The sequence below is a fragment of the Babylonia areolata genome, chromosome 4 (assembly GCF_041734735.1).
Source record: "Babylonia areolata isolate BAREFJ2019XMU chromosome 4, ASM4173473v1, whole genome shotgun sequence".
NCBI lineage: Eukaryota > Metazoa > Mollusca > Gastropoda > Neogastropoda > Buccinidae > Babylonia > Babylonia areolata.
In genome coordinates this window covers 49,981,039-50,003,538 of record NC_134879.1, presented here as the reverse complement: position 1 = coordinate 50,003,538, position 22,500 = coordinate 49,981,039, and the positions used below count along the sequence as shown (strand labels likewise).

Genomic DNA, 22,500 nt, shown 5'->3' with positions numbered 1-22,500 from the left:
CATGGGCTCAGGCACTAGCAGGTCTGCACATTTGTTGACCTGGGACATTGGAAAAATCTCATCCCATTACTCACCAGGTGCTGAGACCGGGATTCAAACCTGGGACCACCAGATCAAAAGTCTGATGCTTTAACCACCTGGCTGTTGTGCCCATCAGCTTCTCTTCCTTTGCTATGTAGTTTGTATGTAGGTGGGGAAGCACAAGTTCCAGTCTGGAATAATTGAACACCGGACCCTTGCTTCCTTTTCAAGGGTTTTATCTACTATTCTAGTCTGTTTCATTTTTTTTTTTTTTTGTATTATCTTATTAAATACTTAGTAGAACCTTTACTTGGTCAGTGACCAAACTCTAAGTGCTTTACAAACAGTTATTTGCCTCCCACCTTGGTGGAGCTGAATGACTATTGCCTTTAGGCACTCGTCATTCATTTCCTATTTCATTCACTAAGGCTTTAGTCACATGCATGCACACACACGCATAATGGGTAGATTTTATAGAAAAAAAACAACTTTACCAAGAACAACTGTCTTGTGGCAGAGGGTGTTTTTGCCTGAGCCTAGTGCATACTGCACATATGACCTTGGTTTAAAGTCTCATCCATCTCTTCACCAGCTGAAGATTCTTCAGAGTGTAAAGGGCTTGTGAGACACATGCTGGGTGTGATGATATTTCACCCATGCAAACTGCAGGAGCTGGTATTCCCCCATGCACATTGCAGGAGTTATATCAATTTCCCCTGTGTTCACTGCAGGGGTTGGTATTCCCCATTCATACACACAAACACAGCGGAAGGTGAAAGACTGTGTGGAAATCTGGTGTATTTGTATAGTTATAGTATTCCTGTTATAGAGTTGAAGAGTTTGATATCTTAAAGAATTTCCAGTACTCATGTTAATAAGAACAGACAACATACACTTTTCAAACAAACAAAAGAAATAAAATTGAACAGAGCAATTCTTCCTACCACACTCATCATTTTCTCTTTGTAAATGTTCGCAAAAAAAAGAAAAAAAGAAAAAAAAAGGTCTCATCACAACTTGCTTTCCAGTGTCAAATGGTTTTCATATTTTGAACAAGTGTCCTCAGCTTGCACTGATCATTGTCACAATCATAGTTTTTGATGTTGTTGTTTTTTCTGCAGAGAACAGAGATATCTGCACTCATCACAATCTGTATCACTCTATCCGTCCTCAGAGAAGAACTATTTGGGGCACACAGGCCTCAGTGACAATGTAATTAAATCCACTATTTATCTTTTTGTCACAATCAGGTTACCAAACAAGACAAGCAATGGAGGACTGCATTCATGAGAGACAAGCAAAAAAAAGAGAAAAAAGATAGACCCTCCCTCATACACACACACACACGAAAAGCCACTGAACAACTGTGATGTAAAAATTAAGGCTTTTATTGACTGGTTGCAAACATATCACCCATTTGTTTCCATTCTCCTGTACAAAATTTTTTTTAAAATGTCATTTTCACAGGCCTTTCTGCACAGCAAATAAATATAACTGTAATATTCATATAGCAAAGCTAATATTTTCCCTTCATTGAAAGCTCTTTCCGTGAAGCACATGCACATGCACACACAGACATGCACACACACACACAGAGTCATACATGCACACACACACACAATCATATAAACAAACATATACAGACACATACAAACAATGCATACTCATACCACTGAAAGATTTAACTCACATTTGATTTGTGGCTGTTTTCACAACACAGGCAGTCTCACAATTTTTTTAAAATTTTTTTTTATACATTCTGACCCATGGCAGTTTTTTTTGTTTTTTGTTTTATCCACATCAGTGTATACCATCACATCTTTGGTATCCAAAAGAGAAGAGACTGACAAAAAACAAACAAACAACAGAAACAAGAACAACAAAATATGAGGAGGTAACCAAGCTAATACTGGTGAACCCAAACACTGAGGCTGAACTGAAAAAGCGGACTTGCACATGCAGACAGAGCAGGAAAGACATTATCACAGACACCTACCCTCTCCACTTTACATTCTGTACTCTATCTTTTCCACATTCTGTTCTCTCTCTCTCTCTTTTCCTTCCTCAATCTCCCCCCCCTCCCTCCCCACCACCTCACCTCCCTCGCCCCGCCTCCACCTTAACCGCCCCCTTTTCAGTTGAATATTTCTTCCCCTGCCATTGATTTTCACAAATGGTGATTTCTAATTAATGCAAATAATCATCATCATTATGATAGAAATAATAATACTAATGATAATATCATTTATTTTCAGTCTAATATCATCATCATAGATGGACAGACTGTAAATGAATAAACGACATAATGAACAGCTGTTCACAGTACACCCAGACTTTGGGAGGGAGACCTGTGCAAGCGATGGATGGTGTTACATGTAATCCTGGATTCTGATATAGTGAAAACAAGGACATACAATGGCAATGCACACAGCATTTGACAGACTGACTGGCATGAAATGGGGACAGAACATGATACCGTCAACAAAAAAATAACCGATAGTAACCTGATGGTAAATACAAGAACCAAGGACAAAGAACAAAAAAGGATCAAGAAATGGAAATATCGTACCTGGTTTGTTTTTTTCCCCCCAAAGATACAAAACAACGCAAATGATATATTGCTAACAGTGTACACGAGAAGTGCCCAGTGTGCACCTAACAACATGCATAGGTGTCAGCATAAAATCAGGCAAACCTGCCTTGCTGCACATGAGTATGAACCAGCATCATGAATGGTCCTTGCTTTATCCAGATGAACAGGAACACAACTTCCTTCAAGCTCTACATCTATCCAGCTGCTGCATATATATATATATATATGTGCAAATCAATACATGATGGAAAGTAAGGTAGTTTCTTTGCAGAGATCTTGATGGAAGTATAAACACACACACGCACACATACACACACGTCTGTGTGTGTGCACACTCACAGCATCTCGCATCTTTTAGGTGGAACAGATATCTATGAAAATATACTGGGAAAAAAACAGTATGCAGGGGACAGGATTAGCACCAACGAACTATAAAAAAGAAAAAGAAAAAAAAAAAGGACTGAGTGAGAGAATGTCAAGGAGATCAGTGCAAAGAAAGAGAGCGAGAGACAGAGTGAGTGAGTGGAGGATACAGAGGGGCAGATGTATGCATTTTGATATAACATGGGAGAAACAGAATAAAAATAAATTGATTCAATATGGAGAGAAAACTATGAGAATGAAGACAAGAAAAACAGAACTTCTATGGGTGGGAGGCGTGTGTGCATGTGTACATGTGCATGCATATGTGTGTACCCGTACATGTGCTTATGCAAGAACATAGACATAAATGTGAACATGAACACAGGATATATATTCATATATGGCAAAAAAAAAGAAGAAATTCAGATCAAAGCAATGCACTTTCACAAATTTATTACTATTGGTGTGTACCTCACTTGCAGAAATTTACACTGATTTTTAATGATTATGCATTCACACATCAGTCCAGATACTTCAAACACGCTCATCACAAGTCTTCATAACCCACCCAGCCTGTCTGACTCACACACTCATCTAACTAACTGAGGCACAACCTGAAGTTCATGGGAACCCCTAGTAAGGACAGCAGTGTTGTCACCACTTTACTTGGATTGTGTCCCCTGACTCCACAGAGTAAAATGACAGCTGCCTCAGCTCATTGTCGAACACTACTTCAGGACCCTGCATCTGTAAAAAAAAACAAAAGGAAGAAAAAGTGAGAGATTCATTCAGGCTGACTGTGCATAGGTCTGTGTACATAAGATGCACACTTGCATAATGTCTGTTGGGGTGATGATAAAATGGGGGGAAAACTGAAATAGGCACTGAAGGAGTGTTTTCTTTTAAAAGCACCAGCAAAACAACAAGGCACATTCACTGTTAAAACGTAAATATCACATGATTCTTGAGAAACCATACAGTGAAAACAACCTGAAACCCCCCAGGTACTGGCTTACATTGTCATATCCGTTTATGTTTACATGGAAACTTGTTACTTCAACAAAATGCAGACCTACCAACCACTGATCCACACACACACACACACACGGAGAAGACATGAATTCAGTTCCAGTCAAAATACAACATTCATCCCACTTGGGGCAACTGCACACAAGATGTGAACTTTTTCTACACTATGTATACAAGTGGTGTGTAAAGGAAATTTTCTTCCTAAGAAACAGAGGGCACTAGTCAGGGATGCACAGGGGAGGTAACCTACTTTGGGAGGTTATCGGCCGTAGCTACGCTGGAATCTGCACTAGTTGGTCATGGTTAAGTATGTGTAATTAAAGACATGTTTGTGAGTCAAAGGTTCATGAAGAGGGCAGGATTCCTCACCTTCTGACTGATGTAGGACAAAGTGAAGTCACAGTCCAGTCGGTACAGTCTCTGTATCAATGTCTTCAGCTTCTGGACCAACATTGTGGCTGCAACATAAGTGCTATGTGCTCACACTGGTGTGAATAATTACATGCATTACTATGAGTGGCTGGGCTGGTATTACGGGCAGAGAGCATAGAAAGAGACGCTTCCCAAAGCATACATTATTATCATTATAATCATTTCATTAAACATTTGTTATTTAATCCATTTATTTATCATTTCATAAAATCAATAAATTAATCTTTTTTTTCCCTTCAAGGCCTGACTAAGTACTTTGAGTTATGCTGCTGGCCAGCTATCTGCTATACAGATGTGGTGTAGCGTACATGGATTTGTCTGAATGCACCGACGCCTCCTTGAGTAACTGAACTGAACCAAAATGTACATATGTATGTATTTGTATGTGTGTACAATGTTATGTATGTATACACAAATGTGTAACAGTGTGTGTGTGTGTGTGTGTGTTTGTGTAAATGCATGTACATATTCACATATGGATGTACAAACAGGTGTATGAACAGACGCATGAATGGACTGATATATATGCAGTGTTCTGTTTTGTAAATTGAAGAGGAATAAAAAAGATTTAAAAAAACTGGATCCTAAACCCGGCTTTCTATGTGTAGTCACTTCATTCATGATATTCAGTTAACATAATTCTTAGGATGTTAATACTTTAGTACTTACCTGGCAATTTCTTTTCCAGTGTGCCTTTCCCTGGGTCTTGGGGGCTGAAGATTTTTAGTGCTTTTTGGTGTCAAAGATTAAAAAACTGCTGAAAGATTTTCTTCTCGACATCTTTAAGCATAAAATAATTTAGCTCACAGACGTAAATATACAATGGTATTCAGCTGCCTGACAGTGATATAACAGGTACATTAGAACAGGCTGGAGTAATACGCAACACAAATTTCAGTATTACTGATGAGAGATCTCACACTAAGCGACTTAAAAGTTCAAAACTCTGTGATGTCATTACAAATGACATGCACACTGAAAATAATCCATGTTTACTGTATCCTTAACAGCTGAGTTGATGAATACTAAGTTGTTCTTTGTCATTGAGTAAAAATGTTCACCGACACCGGATTAAGCCAAAAACATACACATCAATATAACCACATAAAGTATCAGTCTCACGAAACAGCTTTCCTCTTCCTTCCTCACCCCCCATCCCTCCCCAAAACACACAAAAATCCCATCCCTAAAACCCCATCCCTCCCCAAAACACACAAAAATCCCATCCCTAAAATCCCATCCCTCCCCAAAACACACAAAAATCCCATCCCTCCCCAAAACACAAAAAAATCCCATCCCTAAAATATCTCTTCCCCCCAAACACACAAAAATCCCATCCCTAAAATGTATCTTCCCCCCCAACACACAAAAATCCTATCCCTCACCAAAACACAAAAATCCCATCCCTAAAATGTATCTTCCCCCCAAAACACAATCCTATCCCTCCCAAAACACACAAAAATCCCATCCCTAAAATATCTCTTCCCCCCAAACACACAAAAAATCCCATCCCTAAAATATCTCTTCCCCCCAAACACACAAAAATCCCATCCCTAAAACTCTATCCTTCCCCAAAAACACACAAAAATCCCATCCCTCCCCAAAAACACACAAACATCACATCATATACACCCTCCCAACGCTATACAAATGCCTGTGCACAACTGCACCCTAAATCACAGATACCCAAAGATAATTTCAAGTAACCTGTTCATGAAAAACAACGCATGAAGCCTGGAATGTCAAAAATCGCTGAACTGTCAACATTTCCTTTCAACATCCCTGTTTCATTAGCTTTTTCAACTACAGTTTCGTCAACATGTTCTTCGCGTTCTTCAAGCACCGTTGCTTCCTTCTGACTTCTTCAATTTATTTTTCACTCAGATTCTCTAAGACTTCCTCCCCCCCCCCCCCCCCCCCCCCACCCCCCAAAAAGGTATCATTGCACACAAGGATACTGATAAGAGTGTCCTTCAAAGACTTGGTCTGCTGTATCATCTCTGAATTTTCGGGAGCTCCCCATTCTGAAAGAAACACAATTATTCTACAGGCGCATTCAAATCAATTTGCAAACAAAGCAAAACAAAGAAAAAAAAAAGAAAAAAAAAAAGGCAAAACAAAAAAAGCAATCCAACTTCAGGATAAAAAGATCTACATATGACCTTTCTTTTCAATATGGATAGGATGCATTTTCAAATCAAAGAATGACTCAAGATGAATTATATATAGTAAAAAAAAAAAAAAAAAAAAAAAAAAAAAAAAAACCTACAAAAAAACCCCACCCACCCCAAAAACCAAAAAAACATCCACCTCATCAACCAGCCTCCAACTGTACTGCTGTAACACCATTATGCAAATGTATTTCTGAGACAGATTCATTTGGGAATTTTCAAAGAACTTGCATACCACTTTCTACTGAATGATGAGTAAACATGGCCATTAGCATGAACAAAACACGTAAGAAATTTGTATACAACTGGCATTTAGAGTACACTACTGATAATAACATCATGCACATTTCATGGAAAAACTGAACATAGGGCTGTTGAAGTCAGTTCCTTGACATCAATTCATATCTTCATGATGTATCTTCAGGAGTGGCTAGACGATCTGATAAAGGAAAGTCCTATGTGCATCAATCAATGCTGAAGAGGAAAAAAAAACCAAAGAAAGAAAGAAAAGTTTTAAAAAACAACAAATATATAAGTAAATTTTCTTCCTAAAATTACGTTTAAGTACACATACTTAACCGTGACCCACTAGTGCAGACTCCTGTGCAAAACTACTATCCGCCTATGCGGAGAAAACGAAAGTAGGGCTACGGCCGATAACCTCCCGTAGTAGGTTACCTCCTGATTGCATCCCTGACTAGCGCCCTCTTTTTATGGCAGCCATCTTGACTCCTGTTCCAACTTTTTTTGATTGAGTTTACCATCAGCATGACCTCTGAAATTTAAGTCATATGAGTGGGAAAAAATAACAACAAAAGTGACTTCTTTAACTCTTTCATCGCCAAGTTTCTGTGTGAAAAACACTCTCCTGCGACCAATATTTTAGAAACCACAATCTCAGTCACAGGCTTCGGTTCATGTCAAAACAACACAACGGATGTGTTCACTTCAAACTCGGTCAGGAGGGAAAAGTTTAGTCATTTTTCTATTGGCTGGAAACTGGCTGCAGCTGTCGAACTTTGTTACAATGCGAAAAATGGTCTTATTCAACATGACCCCTTGATGCTGACAAAAGTCACCAACTGTGGTGCACTGTCTAGTCAACCAAAGTCGCCTATGGCGGTGACAGAGTTAATGAGGGTGGAGATGGGGGCAAAGTGACGATGAAGCATAGCACTCACTGAAGACCAGCTCCTGAAAACGCGGATGGCTAAAGCTGAACTGTGGGCTGGGGTTGTTCTTGGCGGGGTCCTGGTTCCCCCCACACTTCAACCAGTCGGGCCCGTAACGCTTGAGGTAGTCAATCTCTGCCCCCCTTCTCTCCTGTTCTCCAATCTGCATAATCCTTTCCTTTTTAACCACATGTCATGAGCAGACCTGGATCTGAACTAAAATCTATCTTTATAAATTAACCACATGTCATGAGCAGACCTGGATCTGAACTAAAATCTATCTTTATACATGTCATGAGCAGACCTGGATCTGAACTAAAATCTATCTTTATAAATTAACCACATGTCATGAGCAGACCTGGATCTGAACTAAAATCTATCTGTTTAGTATCACTTGTAATGAAAAGGTGTTAACTCAATGAACAACACTTAACCTCAAAATGTCTAACTTTCCTGCCACTGCCAAATGAATTGACAAATGAAAGTCTTTTACATGAGGCAGATTCTGAGAGACATTAAACAGGTAACGACCAATTTTTTGTTTTTTCATTTCTGAGTTGACCTCTTCAGTGTCCACTGATGTATATATGTATTCATCTGCCAAAATATGTAACCGTCATTTCAGGATTTTGCACAGTTCTATTTTAAAGTTCATATGTCCCAAAAGCCACCAGTCCGTCTATTTTAATTTTCCACAAATGGCCCTTGTAGCGCAGGTCTTCATATATACACACAATCTCCACATGCTCTTTGTACCGCAAACAACTTAACAAACAATCTACATATTTTTTTTCAAAAACACAAACAATCTGACCGATATTTCCCCTTTCTCATTTCTGTTTTTACAGATGTAAAACTCATTTTCCTTTCAAGGTTACTTAGATTATATTGTACATCATTTCTAGAATGAATGCAGACAAAAGGCAGAATTTACCATAGTCCGGTTGCATCGGGCCAGCTTTGCTACCTTTGCGATGGCAATCTCTCGAACAAGTTCCACTTCTCCAAGACTGGGTATGGGTGTATGACCAAACTGAAGCTGTTCAAGTTGCTCAAGTTTGTTCAGCTCATCGAAGCTTGTGAACTGTAGAAGAAAAAAAAAATGTAAAAAAAGATAACACAGAAAAAAACAAAGTGTCTCATTTGAGTCATCATATGGAAACCAGTAAGCCCTGTACAAGCTAGCAAGATTTCAACATAAATTTCTTCATTTGATGCAGCTGATAAAAGACATGGGGAAAAATAAAATTCAGCACCTGCACAAGCATACACATATAAACAGTGTTATCAATACACTTCAATTTGAGCAGCAAAATAAATGAGGCAACAAAAATCAGATACGCTTTTCATCCTAAATGTTTATCGAAAAACAAACAAATAAACAATAAACTCTTAAAGACATTTACTGTAAGCAGTGCCATTATAGTGACTGCAATATGTACTACAACATAACAATGACACGGAAATTACCTTGCAGAAGGGAGAGGAAAAACGAAAACGTAAACATAACATGCACACCTGATTTCTTTAGTACCTTTGTAAAGTAATTTTCAAACTGACAGAACAGTTGTTTACCTCCACTTGTTTTCTTCCACTGCTAGTAGCCTTACACACACAAACACGTACACACACGTGCGCCAAAACTGTAGGGTTTAGGCAAATGCTTATTGCTCAAGAAGGAGTTGCCTCTGCTGTATCCTGCATACCTCTTTCAGGTTCTTTCCAGTCAAAAAGAGGGTCTTCAGACTGGGAAACAACTGGGATTTCTGGCCATGTTCAGCATCAGGGAAGTAAATCTTTTCCACAGGGTTGTCGGTGATCACAAGCGTTTGCAGCCTGAAGTGGCGTTTTCAAAGTTAGTGTGAGTCAGCCATTCGGCACAAAAATTTAACATTCATGCTCAAATACACAACCCCTATTTAACTTTGCAAAGACAGACAGAAAGAAAAACAACAACCCCAAAACATAGAAAAGATGTTCCACATCATTCTTTTCTTTATTCAATTCAACTTTACAATTTGTGTGTTTATACAAGGATATCACGGAGTCAAAGGCTATATTTACATATGAAAAGAAATTTGGAAATATACTTGCTTACCAGGTGTAGATATAGATATTCAATAGCATACAACAAGCACATAAATATCAATGCATTCTTTCTAAAGTATATAGACAACATGCACTTAAATATTGATGCGTTCTTTCAAAAGTAGAGAAAAGAAAGATATTCATCAGCCCCTTCCCCTCACACTTAGAAAATAAAAACAAAAGAGAAATTTTTTTTTTAATGCTTTGAACGCCATTGTAAAGATGTGAAAAGTGATAAATAGAAAGTATATTTCAAATAGAAAGTGTGACATGTTTGCATTCAAAAGAAACGACTTTACGACAAATTACTAAAAACATCACCACACAGACAAAGTAACTTTAAGAAAACAGCAACAAAACTGAGAGAGAAGGAAAAACAAAATCCAGAAGACACATTGACCATGTGTAAATTCATACAGAAACTACCCCCATCACCCCTCCCCCGAAAAACAACAACAACAAACAAACAAAACAAAAAACAAAACACACACACAAAAACCCCAAAACAAACAACATCAAACACACAAAAAACACAAACAAACAAAGAAAAACAAAAAAAAAACCCCAGGAAAACAAAAGGACTTACTTTCTTAATCTCCCGAGTTTGAGCACCTCTTCCCAAGAGGAGATGCGGTTTGCTTCCAGGGTGATCATGGTTAGGTGCTGCAGGCACCCCTTGGGCTCCCTCAGAGTCTCTATGCAGTTGTTACACAGATACAGCAACTCCACTGATGGGAACATGGAACAACTCTGTAAAACCTGCAGGAACAATAAAACCACTCCAGTAAATCATGGTTAATATTCTCAAAAAGGATAGCAAAAAAATTGAGAAAAAAAAAAAAAAAAAAAAAAAAAAATCACAACAGCTTGGGGTGAGTCCTGTCAATGTCTTCAGTGTCAGCAGACTCATGGGGGGCTGTTGTCTGAGGGACGTGGTCACAGTCTCCATTCTGGAAGGGACGCTCACTCAGTCTGGCTCCGTGACTAAGCCATTATTGTCATTAGTAGGAGGGGGCTTAGTAGGTGGTGTCCTAATTAAGTTAAATCAGAACAGGCACCACTGAACACCACTGAAGTGACTCAGCAGCAGTGCTGGGTCTCCTCTGGTGTGTGGCCTCCTAGCGACCTAACATCGATGGTTCCCTGTGGACTGCCAATGCTGGAACTGTGATGGACAAACCTGGGTGTGGCTGTGTTTGGGGAATCTAATGAGTGGTGTGGGAGTAATGCTACTGAAATGGTGCAGATGATGGGGCAGCAAAAAAAAAAAAAAAAAAAAAAAAAAAAAAAAAAAAAAAAATCACAAAACAATAAACCTAAAAAAAATCCAACACACAAAAAACCAACACACAATTAATCAAGGGAAAATTTCTCTGAAGAGGATAGCCCATTCCAAAAATTCTATCAAAGCATGTTTTAAAAAAGATTTATTGAATTATTCACTGAAGTTAAAGAAAGAAAAAAAAGGATACCTGTTCAAGCATATTTTGTCCCATACAAGTTTGGCTAAAATATGCTTTTATGTGTATAGTGAGCAGTAATAATTTGAACACCTTTTCCCCTGACTTGTAACTTTTTGTTGGATGTATATCTTCTCTGCACCCTTATCACATTTCAATCATTTACCTTCACTTATCTTTCATTTTATCATATTTTGATGTATCAACTTATTTGTCTATAAAGTATATTTCAAGTTCATGTTTTATGCAAACCTAGGTTAGGCTCACAAGGCCAGACCAGTGCGCAGAATCTATGTGTAGGTCAGACACATGCTAATTTCTATGAAAACTTAAAAAAAAATTATTTCATTTATCAAAGCAGATGTTGTATTTTCAGACCTTAGTCTCAGCCTTTAACCAGCTAAATAAAATGTCCACCATTGACAGGAAGTGACAAAATAGTGAAAAACCGGAAATGCTTGAAACAAAAGTATAAAATAATTCACGCAGAACAAGTATTGCGACAGCAGATGTGGTGCAGCGTGTATAGATCAGACTGCACGCTTTGACGCCTCCTTGAAACTGGAACTTTGCACCCTGTTGACAATACATTTCTCCTGAGATGGACCCACCTGCTGCCATGTGAGGGCCATTTTGTTGAGGTACAAGATCTTCACTTTGCTGAAGGCAGGGGCTAACTGCTGCGGGCTGGTGGGGAAAGCAAGCCGGTTCTCACTGCAAATCAGTAAATACAATCACAAGTTCACACAGAAATGCCAGGCGAATTCAGAATAAAAGGCTCACCACGGTGATCATTGTCAGACAGTAAAGTGTCTTGTTTTCATCAAAGGGGTATAATATTTGTGACTTTTCTAAAAAGGCTTGGGGTAGGATGCGCAGGCAATCTTAGCAGCTCCAACTTTTGCTTAGTGAGAAGAATGCTCCTTGATCTATGGAAGTAGTGAAGACTTAGGATAATTCTTAAGCTAAGCAAACTTAGCATCTGTACGGATCACTCATGCAACCCAGTCCAGAGCTGTGATGGAAAGGTGGTCATGATCCACTGGGAGACGGTCTTATGTCCTGGAAGACACACAATGGTCTACATAAGGGAAATTAACTCAAAAGTCTACAATGTTATATATTCTAGATGGTGAGTTGGGGTTGTGTTTAATTACCAAAACAACGTGAATCATTTAATGGCAAATCACTTAATGACTTATGTGCTAACACTTTTGAACAACTACACAGGAAATTTTTATGGTGGTGTTGACTGGGAGGAAGGTGGGGCAGGAGATTGGGGTCTGGGTCCAGATCATAAAGATACAGACATGGAAATGTCTAATCCAGGGTCTGGTTACTGATTACAGAGATACAGACATGAAAATGTCTAATCCAGGGTCTGGTTACTGATTACAGAGATACAGACATGAAAATGTCTAATCCAGGGTCTGGTTACTGATTACAGAGATACAGACATGGAAAGGTCTAATCCAGGGTCTGGTTACTGATTACAGAGATACAGACATCGAAATGTCTAATCCAGGGTCTGGTTACTGATTACAGAGATACAGACATCAAAATGTCTAATCCAGGGTCTGGTTACTGATTACAGAGATACAGACATCGAAACGTCTAATCCAGGGTCTGGTTACTGATTACAGAGATACAGACATAGAAAGGTCTAATCCAGGGTCTGGTTACTGATTACAGAGATACAGACATCAAAATGTCTAATCCAGGGTCTGGTTACTGATTACAGAGATACAGACATGGAAATGTCTAATCCAGGGTCTGGTTACTGATTACAGAGATACAGACATGGATAAATCTAATCCAGGCTCTGGTTACTGATTACAGAGATACAGACATGGAAAGGTCTAATCCAGGGTCTGGTTACTGATTACAGAGATACAGACATGGAAAAATCTAATCCAGGGTCTGGTTACTGATTACAGAGATACAGACATGGAAAGATCTAATCCAGGCTCTGGTTACTGATTACAGAGATACAGACATGGAAAAATCTAATCCAGGGTCTGGTTACTGATTACAGAGATACAGACATCGAAATGTCTAATCCAGGGTCTGGTTACTGATTACAGAGATACAAACATGGAAAAATCTAATCCAGGGTCTGGTTACTGATTACAGAGATACAGACATCGAAATGTCTAATCCAGGGTCTGGTTACTGATTACAGAGATACAGACATGGATAAATCTAATCCAGGCTCTGGTTACTGATTACAGAGATACAGACATGGAAAGGTCTAATCCAGGGTCTGGTTACTGATTACAGAGATACAGACATGGAAAAATCTAATCCAGGGTCTGGTTACTGATTACAGAGATACAGACATGGAAAGATCTAATCCAGGCTCTGGTTACTGATTACAGAGATACAGACATGGAAAAATCTAATCCAGGGTCTGGTTACTGATTACAGAGATACAGACATCGAAATGTCTAATCAAGGGTCTGGTTACTGATTACAGAGATACAAACATGGAAAAATCTAATCCAGGGTCTGGTTACTGATTACAGAGATAAAGACATGGATAAATCTAATCCAGGCTCTGGTTACTGATTACACAGAGACATGAAAAGATCTAATCCAGGGTCTGGTTACTGATTACAGAGATAAAGACATGAACAGATCTAATCCAGGGTCTGGTTACTGATTACAGAGATACAGACATGAAAAGATCTAATCCAGGGTCTGGTTACTGATTACAGAGATACAGACATGGAAAGGTCTAATCCAGGGTCTGGTTACTGATTACAAAGATACAGACATGAAAAGATCTAATCCAGGGTCTGGTTACTGATTACAGAGATAAAGACATGAACAGATCTAATCCAGGGTCTGGTTACTGATTACTGAGACACAGACATGGAAAGATCTAATCCAGGATCTGGTTACTGATTACAGAGATACAGACATGAAAAGATCTAATCCAGGGTCTGGTTACTGATTATGGAGATACAGACATGAAAAAATCTAATCCAGGGTCTGGTTACTGATTACAGAGATACAGACATGAAAAAATATAATCCTGGGTACAGGTCCAGATCACAAACTTGCAGACATTAAAATGTATGATCCTGGGTTTGGGCACTGATCACAAAGATACAGACATAAAAACGTGTTATCCTGCAAACACACCAAGACATCTGTGCTCACCTGACGTGGAGGTTGTACAAGTGTGGAAGCTGCTTGCATATCTTGGCCACCATGTCCCAGGAGCCAAGGAGGTTGAGTGAAAGATCAAGCTCTATGATGTTTGGGAGCATACTGGACAGGAGGTGGTCTGACTCGATGCCGTAGACGTTTTTGGCACGCACTGACACTTCCTTCAGTCGACTGAACTGGCTGGCATGAAGAAAGAAATGCACACACATGCATGCGAATACACACTGGTAGTGTGTATTATTGTACTGGCAGAGATGCTTGTACACTCTAATCTTCCACCATCCTACAACCTGACTACCTGACCTTTTACCACTTAACGTGAATAGACATTAAATGAACACACAAAATAACCCACACCAGTCTATGAAAGCTTTGTTTGATCAGATACTGTGTACTCATATTTACAATAGCAAGCAAAGACACAAGGCTGTATCTTCAGGATAAAAGAGCAACATGTAAACCGTTAATAGATACCTTCTGGGCAGACTGAAACCCAATAAGGAAGAAATGTACACATAAGATAGACATGCGCAAGTACTAATAATGTCAGTTGTAAATGCCATAATCAGATAACAGTTTCCATAATTAGACCTCAAGAAGTTTCTCCTGAGGATTTTTGTTTTTGTTTTTTAAGTTCTGTTTCTTTACAAAAGGAGAGAAGGTTTCCTTTCCCCTAAGCGTCTTTAATGTGAAACAATGTAAAACATGTTTTTACAGTCATATGAACAAAGATAATTTAGGCACCCCCCCCCCCCCACACCCCTAAAAAACAACAGCAAAAAACATAAGACAAGTTAATATGAGTTCAAAATGCAACAATTCTCTTTTTTTTGTGCATGTATTTATTTTACATATACCTGTTGTACCACACTTGTCTTGATCTGTTGAGCTGGATTGAGCAAGACTTACCTCTGTTTCTGGTTGATTTTATGCGCCCCCACCATCTCCACCACAGTGGCTTTGTTGTCGGCACTAAGGACGAACAGCTCTTCCGTGTCCACACCAGCATCTCCATTCTCCTGCATCCCATAGCGGCCCTGGATTGCCAGCAAGCAATCTTGACCAAGATCCACTTTCTTGGGGCGGACGAATGATCCAGACGTTGGGTGACTGAAAGGGGAAAAAAACAACAACAGAAGAATCAAATGAAGCGCTTGCACTGACACAGATGAAAACTTTCCAAAAAGTTGAAAAATGAACGGGTTCCTTCATCTCCAAAACCTTTCACATGATGTGTGGAACATGATTTTATTAGCTTAAAAAAAAAAGAAAAAAAAGAAAAAAAAAGAAAAAAAAGAAAAAGAGAAAAAAAGAAAGAAAGTTATATCGACTATTCTGTAATAAGTACGCAAGAAAAACAAAAATAACACTTATAAGATGAAAATAACATTACACAAAATAGACGAAAATACTGAACAACAAGAAAATAATATAAGCAAAGAAAGGTAGGAAAAAAAAAGGATAAAGAACAAGAGAGACATTCTACAATAAACAAAGAAAGGAAAGAAAGAAATACAGTAAGAAGCGAGAATGCAAACAAAAAAATAATTACTTCATTATAAAGAACATTAAAAAAGCAACCAAAAACTTTAAAAAAAAGTAATGAAAGAATATGATAAAGAAATAACTGACAATGAAAAAGAACAATATAAGTTAATTTTTATCAGTCAAGTGATTTTTGGGTTTTTTTATCACTTACTTAGTTTCAAAGTATCGAACTCCTTCGTGAGACCCATCATGCTTTCCCCTGCTGGAGTCATCCCACTCTACTCCAAGCCATGTACCTACACCAATGCAGGCAAAGAAATGAAACATTGAAAGGATTTATAGCATATTATATCTCTTAATAACATTTACTAATAGAACTTCATTGCAATACACAATCTCAACAGTTAGACATCACTGCATTTAACACTAATAACAGATGAAGACCATCTCTTGACTTAATCTAATTATCTATTGTTGTTTATACTATAGCCAATCTGACCACAGAGTAACAGCAAAAGGTAAGATGAACAATTGAAAAACTCACCACTTCTAGTCACATTCATAAGAAACACATCAAACAATACTAACATTAATCCATAACAAAATCTTCAACATGTCTACCAGCTAATATAAGAATTTTACCTTTTGTAGGTGGTACACATCCAATGAACTTGACTGTGCCAAAATCACCTGCTGACGCTATGCGATCACCAATTTGTATACTGCTTCCATCCTTTCTCAGCAAGTCTGCAAGCATAAATTTTTACTCAATAATAATTACTGTCACTAAGTGTCAGTGAAGTAAGATAGTTTTCGATTTTATGATTTCTGAAATAACAATGGACAAATGTGTTCTGCACACGGTTTAACCAATGATGGAGAGAGAAAAAAAAAGGTGTTGATTGTGGGTGCTATACAGAATGATAAATCATTAGGAAGTATGTGTGTGAGTGCCTGTGAGTGTGTGTGTGTGCGTGTGTGTGTGTATTTGTGTGTGTGTGTGTGTGTGTGTGTGTGTGTGTTTGTGTGAACATGCGCAGGCACATGTGCGAGCACACATGTATTATTGTGTTGTGTGCATGGGTACATGTTTACGTGTGTGTGATTTCCTGCCCTGAGCCTGTGGACAACTCTAGACAGGATTATAATTCCATGCATGCAGAAGATTTTGCTGTCTCCAACTCACTTCTTGACCTTTTGTGTTTGAAGAAAGAACTTAACTCATACCACTGCAACTGATGAACAAATCATATCATATATCAAATCATATCATATCAAGTGCCACGGCTTTTAGGTTTTATCAGCCTTTAGCCTGATCAATTAGGACTTCTTTTCTTTTCATACTTTATATATGACTAGCTTCCCATGGAGAAATTAACTTGGAATCCATAATCCTTCCAGTGTTTATCGAGTGAACATCCATATGTTTCAAGTGTTCAGGTCAACTCATTGTGCTTGAACGAATTCTGGGCGAACTAACAGACTCGGACTAAGTAGATCTGACAGAAATGAAACTAGAAATAACTTTTGCGTCATCGTTCCAATGACCAATACAGCTGACAGCTTTATCTGTTACACCAGTTCTAAAACACAGGAATAAATTGCGATGACAAAAACAGCAATCTACATTACTCAATCTGTAAATCGCTGACAAATCACTCACACTTTAATACAATGCAAAACTCCTAACATGTCTGATTTGAGACATAAGTCTTATTTACTCTCTCTTACCAGCGTCTTGTGCCGCCATGGTTTTTCTCAACCAGATTTTATTTGTCGAACCAAAGAGAAACAATGTACACCAAATAAAAGTATAAAACATTATAGTATGCTATACATAAAATCGAATATTATTCTAATGATAGATTTATTATCAATATATTTTATTATAATGAAGAAAGGTAGTAAAAGTAAAAATTAAAAAAAACATAGAGATTTTATAAAACTAGGACCAAAGGAAAAGAAAAGACATCCGGTGACAGCGATCAGGATGTCAACAAACCTCAGTCATGAGATAGATAAGCTAAATGACAGTTTTGAATGGACGATTTTTCACGGAAATATTTCGTGTAACGTGTTTTTAACTTCTTGAAGTATCACGACAATGGCTTTCAAGTCAGGCTGCATATTTCTGATTATTGCTGGTGTGACAATCCTTTGTGGCAGACTACAAATCGAAAAGAGAGATCAATCAGAGCTTCAGCAGTGGTTGGAAGACAATGACTACGAACACCTAGAACATCTTCTTCGAGTTGAAGGTATGAGACATGGTGCAAATCATATAATTAATTGATATATCAGCTGTACTGGACAGCAGTGCATTTTTAGGCTGTATAAAGCATTGGTAAAACCTGTATCAGAATATGCACAGTTTGTACCACCAAACTTGGAGTATAAAATAAACTCCTCCTTTTGGTTCTCAAAATTAAAGAATCTGCTGCAATCGAAGGTGTACAAAGACGAGCAATAAATGAAATAAAGGATTTTTCTTATGAAGAAAGGCTAAAATATCTTAAGTTCCCTTCCCCTAAAACAAGAAGGGTAGTAAGTGACTTGATACAAGCGTGTGAAATATATATATATAATAATGTTGATGACATTGACAAAGCATGTTTCTTTATTAATCCACAAACTAACATTGTCACCCGTAACAGTACCAACAAAATTTGAAAGCAACATTATAGTAGCAACATTAGAAAATATGTTTTTAGTTACAGAGTAACTAACAATTGGAATAGACTAACCCCAGAAATCGAACATGTGCCTAACATGAATGCCTTTAAAAAGCTTATTGATGACCATGATATCATAGAGAAAACAATGTTTGACTTTGATGGTCAAAGGTGAGCCTGGGCTTGGGAGTACTTGACCAAAAAAACCCCCAAACAACAAAACAAAACAAAAACTGATGGGGCGTATAAAGCCACAAGGCTACGATGCTTGGCATTGCCTCAAACCTAAACCTGAACCTGAACCTGTTTTCGTGATCAGACAGTGTCATCACGTGTGGGTGCGCATACAGTTGAAACCACAGTAAACACATATAATATTCATGATAATAGCACACATTCACACACACACACACACTCAAACACGTATACAGACAGATGCGCGTGCACCACACACACACACACACACTCATTCTCAAACAAACAATTTTGATATTCTTTGCATAACTTTATAGAAAGACAGGGTTTCATTCATGTGTCTTTTAGTTTTACCTGAATTTGGGCTGGGTTTCGGTTCATGGGTTGGAGTTCTGAGCTGTTTGTATGTTAACAGTAGATGGCCAGCAGACTCAGGATCACCTGAAATGAAAACTGTTTAAAGGATTAAAGAAATACATACAATATTGAATATACGTGGGCTGCTCATTTGTTAAGAAATGAGCAATAGAGTAAGTGAATTGTCCCATCTTGGCCTGGAAAGACCCCCAGTGAGCTGTGTAGGAGAATCAGTTACGCTGCTGGTCAGGCATCTACTCGGCAGATGTGGTGTAGTGTATGTGACGCCTCATTGAGCTACTGAAATACTGAAAAAAATACAGTGAGCCCAGATTGTCATTTATTCCACTTGTGTTTGTCTTTAGAAAAAACAACAACTGAACAGGACTTGATCATAGGTTAACATATTCCTCATGTGGAGTATCCGGGCACATCTGGTTGTTTCAGTCTCTTTTTTGTGGAACTAATAATTATTCAGGCTGTTTATCATTTTATGTCAGTGGTGTTGTTGTTGACTTGGTTTGGCAACATGAGGTCATTGTGTACATTGTGTAATCTAGGGGTTCTCACTTCAGCAAGCTCAGAATTGTTGCCTCACAGCCTGGGTGTATGCTGTTCATAGCAACATACATGTATGCATGCTGTGTTGCTTAGCTACCATATGTATAGTTAGCAGCAATAGTTACCCATGACTACGACTGTGAGCGATCTGCTTGTTGTAGATCCAGCTAATGCTGGGGCTTACCTGTTATTGTTTAATGAGTCAAATGATTAAAAGTACAGCCAGATCCTGTAATCTATTTATCTACAACATATTACACTGGGACAGCTGAATAATTACTGCAGTTGTTGTAGGTATATAATGTCCTGTTCTGTGTTGCACTTTCCCCAATGCTGCTGTGTCTTTCTAGCAGGATAGGTCCTAAACTATGGAGGCATACATGCAAGAAATGGCCAAACCATGGTTGTATATTTTGCTGCCTGATTGTGGCTGGCAGATATAGTGGTGTGCAAAGTTTGTGATTTCCGCTGGCGGAGAAAGAAATATGAATTAACCAATTTTACATCAAACTTTAATGGTGGGATCATTTATAAAATGGTGTTGCTTTTCCTTTGCATTTGGATAAAATCCAATGAGTTATTTACTATTTCGTCATCTGAGTTTCACACTGTATTATTGATGTGTAATTGACTGATGACACAATCAAATTTCAGACATATATCAGTGTCATTAGATTACTTAGAAACATGAAGTTGGGATCCTGACTCAGCTGTCCATCAATCACACACACACACAAAAATTTCATGGAGAAATACATGATAAAAACAAAATTCCCCTTTTTATCGTGATTATTTATTTTGCTGTGGAAGCTTTCACTTTCCACAGCAGACTCAGGAGCTTATCCTCAGATGCAGCAACATATATGTGGGGTCATTTGAAATACACTACTTATGAAAATACAGCAAGAATCTTTTTTTCTGAGCTGCAACTGTGCACTTTATTATTATTATTTTTTACTCTTTTTTCTGCACACATTGAACATATGTTATGAAGGCACACATGCACACACACACACACACACACACGTTATGAAGGCACACACACACACACACACACACACACACACACACACACACACACACACCTGTACACACACACACACACACACACACACACACATACACCCTTGCCCCTTCCCCACAAACACATTTAAACACACACAAAAGATGGACAGGAGAAACAGAGAGAGAGAGGGAGAGAGAGATTGTGCATATATGTATATATATATGCATGTGTGGGTAAAGGGTGGAGATTTTTCCTATTTCCCAGGTCAACATATGTGCAGACCTAGTAGTGCCTAAACCCCCTTCGTGTGTATACGCAAGCAGAAGATCAAATATGCACATTAGAAATCCTGTAATCCATGTCAGTGTTCGGTGGGTTATGGAAACACAAGAACAAACTCAGCATGCACATCCCAGAAAGCGGAGTATGGCTGCCTACATGACGGGGTGAAAATGGTCATACACATAAAAGCCCACTCGTGTACATAAGAGTGAACGTGGGAGTTGCAGTCCATGAACATGGAAGAAGAAGAAGAAGGTGCATGTTGTGTGTGTGTGTGTGTGTGTGTGTGTGTGTGTGTGTGTGTGTGTGTGCGTGTGCTTGTGTGTGTGTGTGTGTGTGTGTGTGTGTGTGTGTGTGTGCATGGTACTGGCCATGAGTCACTTCAATTATTTTGGGCCAACAGTCTCACAAAGGGAAAAGAAATGTGCTGTCTAATTTTATAGTTTATGCTTGTATAATTCTTCTGTTAGGCTTAGATAGATCCATACTTGGATCTCAGTCCGTGCCATTTTATGTTGTACGCAGTCATTTATTTGACCTTTTTTTTTTTTTTTTTTTACTTTCTTTTCAGGAGTCTCAAGCAAGCTACAAATGCTGACCCTTGGAGCTGGAACCTTGAGTCATGACACCAGAATTCCTGAAGCTTTGAGGGAGAGGTTAACAGAAGCAGTACAGGTGTTGTGGGAGCATAGCCAGTTTGAAGCCTGGCTTGATCATCATCAGCTACAAGAATGTTTTGAAAGGTATGACACATTGATCTAGGTGTACATATCCTGTTTATATTATCTATGTATATATTTTTGTTTTTGTATATTTTTGAAAAAAAATTAAAATTTTGCTTTGGAAAATAATGAAGCATGTTGTCATTTTGGAGCGATGAATTCCTAAAATATTCAAACTGACAAAAAGTGTTGTGCAAGTGTTCATTGACCATTTACCAAAAGAAAAAAAAGTGATGAATAAATATTCCTAACTGTTACAAGTTCCACTTTCAGGAAAAATCTGGTTTCACTGGATGAAAAGAATTGACATTTGTTTCCATAACCTGTTGACATGGTCTCAAGTGACAAAAATTAATATTCACCAACCACACAGTCATTGATTGACAATACGGGGTTGGTGAAATGACAGACTCCTTGGTATTCACATCATCAAAACATGCTGTGCCCTGTTGGCTGTTTGTGTAGTGTATGTTCATGTGATGTAAGACAAGGACACATTTAATTAATGACTTATCCAAATTGAAGATGATAATAAGATTCTGAACCAGTGTTAAGCCGGCATTGTACTGAATTCATTGAAGTATGCATGCATATATACGACTTGTAAAAGTCCTTGACTTTATTACTGGAACTCCTCCAGGAAACCGTGGTATTTCCAAACTCCCCCAGGAAATGATGGTATTTCTGAATGGCCAGCTGATAATTTATGTAACA

General features: G+C 38.3%; 2 protein-coding genes across 2 annotated transcripts in view; one reads left to right on the top strand and one right to left on the bottom strand.

The window, feature by feature from the left end:
* Positions 1 to 1,393: 1,393 nt before the first annotated feature.
* LOC143281268 (tubulin-specific chaperone E-like) lies at positions 1,394 to 17,751 on the bottom strand. Its single transcript, XM_076586388.1, has 14 exons — positions 17,723 to 17,751; positions 16,634 to 16,738; positions 16,203 to 16,287; positions 15,413 to 15,613; positions 14,495 to 14,683; positions 11,941 to 12,043; positions 10,456 to 10,628; positions 9,488 to 9,617; positions 8,716 to 8,865; positions 7,791 to 7,944; positions 6,397 to 6,462; positions 5,108 to 5,167; positions 4,376 to 4,464; positions 1,394 to 3,724 (listed from the first exon to the last, which is right to left on the bottom strand). Exons 1-14 carry the CDS (start codon positions 17,739 to 17,741, stop codon positions 3,632 to 3,634), a joined length of 1,617 nt encoding a protein of 538 aa, XP_076442503.1. The 5' UTR covers positions 17,742 to 17,751; the 3' UTR covers positions 1,394 to 3,631.
* A 219-nt stretch (positions 17,752 to 17,970) lies between these two features.
* Positions 17,971 to 22,500, top strand: part of LOC143281267 (apoptosis-resistant E3 ubiquitin protein ligase 1-like) — a 76,741-nt gene continuing 72,211 nt past the window's right edge. The window contains exons 1-2 of the mRNA XM_076586385.1: positions 17,971 to 18,249; positions 21,636 to 21,807. Coding sequence (XP_076442500.1) covers positions 18,096 to 18,249; positions 21,636 to 21,807 — 326 coding nt within the window. The 5' untranslated portion in view covers positions 17,971 to 18,095. The remainder of the gene's footprint in view (positions 18,250 to 21,635; positions 21,808 to 22,500) is intronic.

What these genes read in the sequence shown, in the direction of transcription:
- LOC143281268 (XM_076586388.1), bottom strand. An exon ending in CTGGAAAGAACCTGAAAGAG is followed by an intron (nt 8,866 to 9,487) that starts GTATGCAGGATA and finishes TTTCTTCTACAG; the next exon opens with TTCACAAGCTTCGATGAGCT. An exon ending in CCCGATGCAACCGGACTATG is followed by an intron (nt 7,945 to 8,715) that starts GTAAATTCTGCC and finishes AGGATTATGCAG; the next exon opens with ATTGGAGAACAGGAGAGAAG.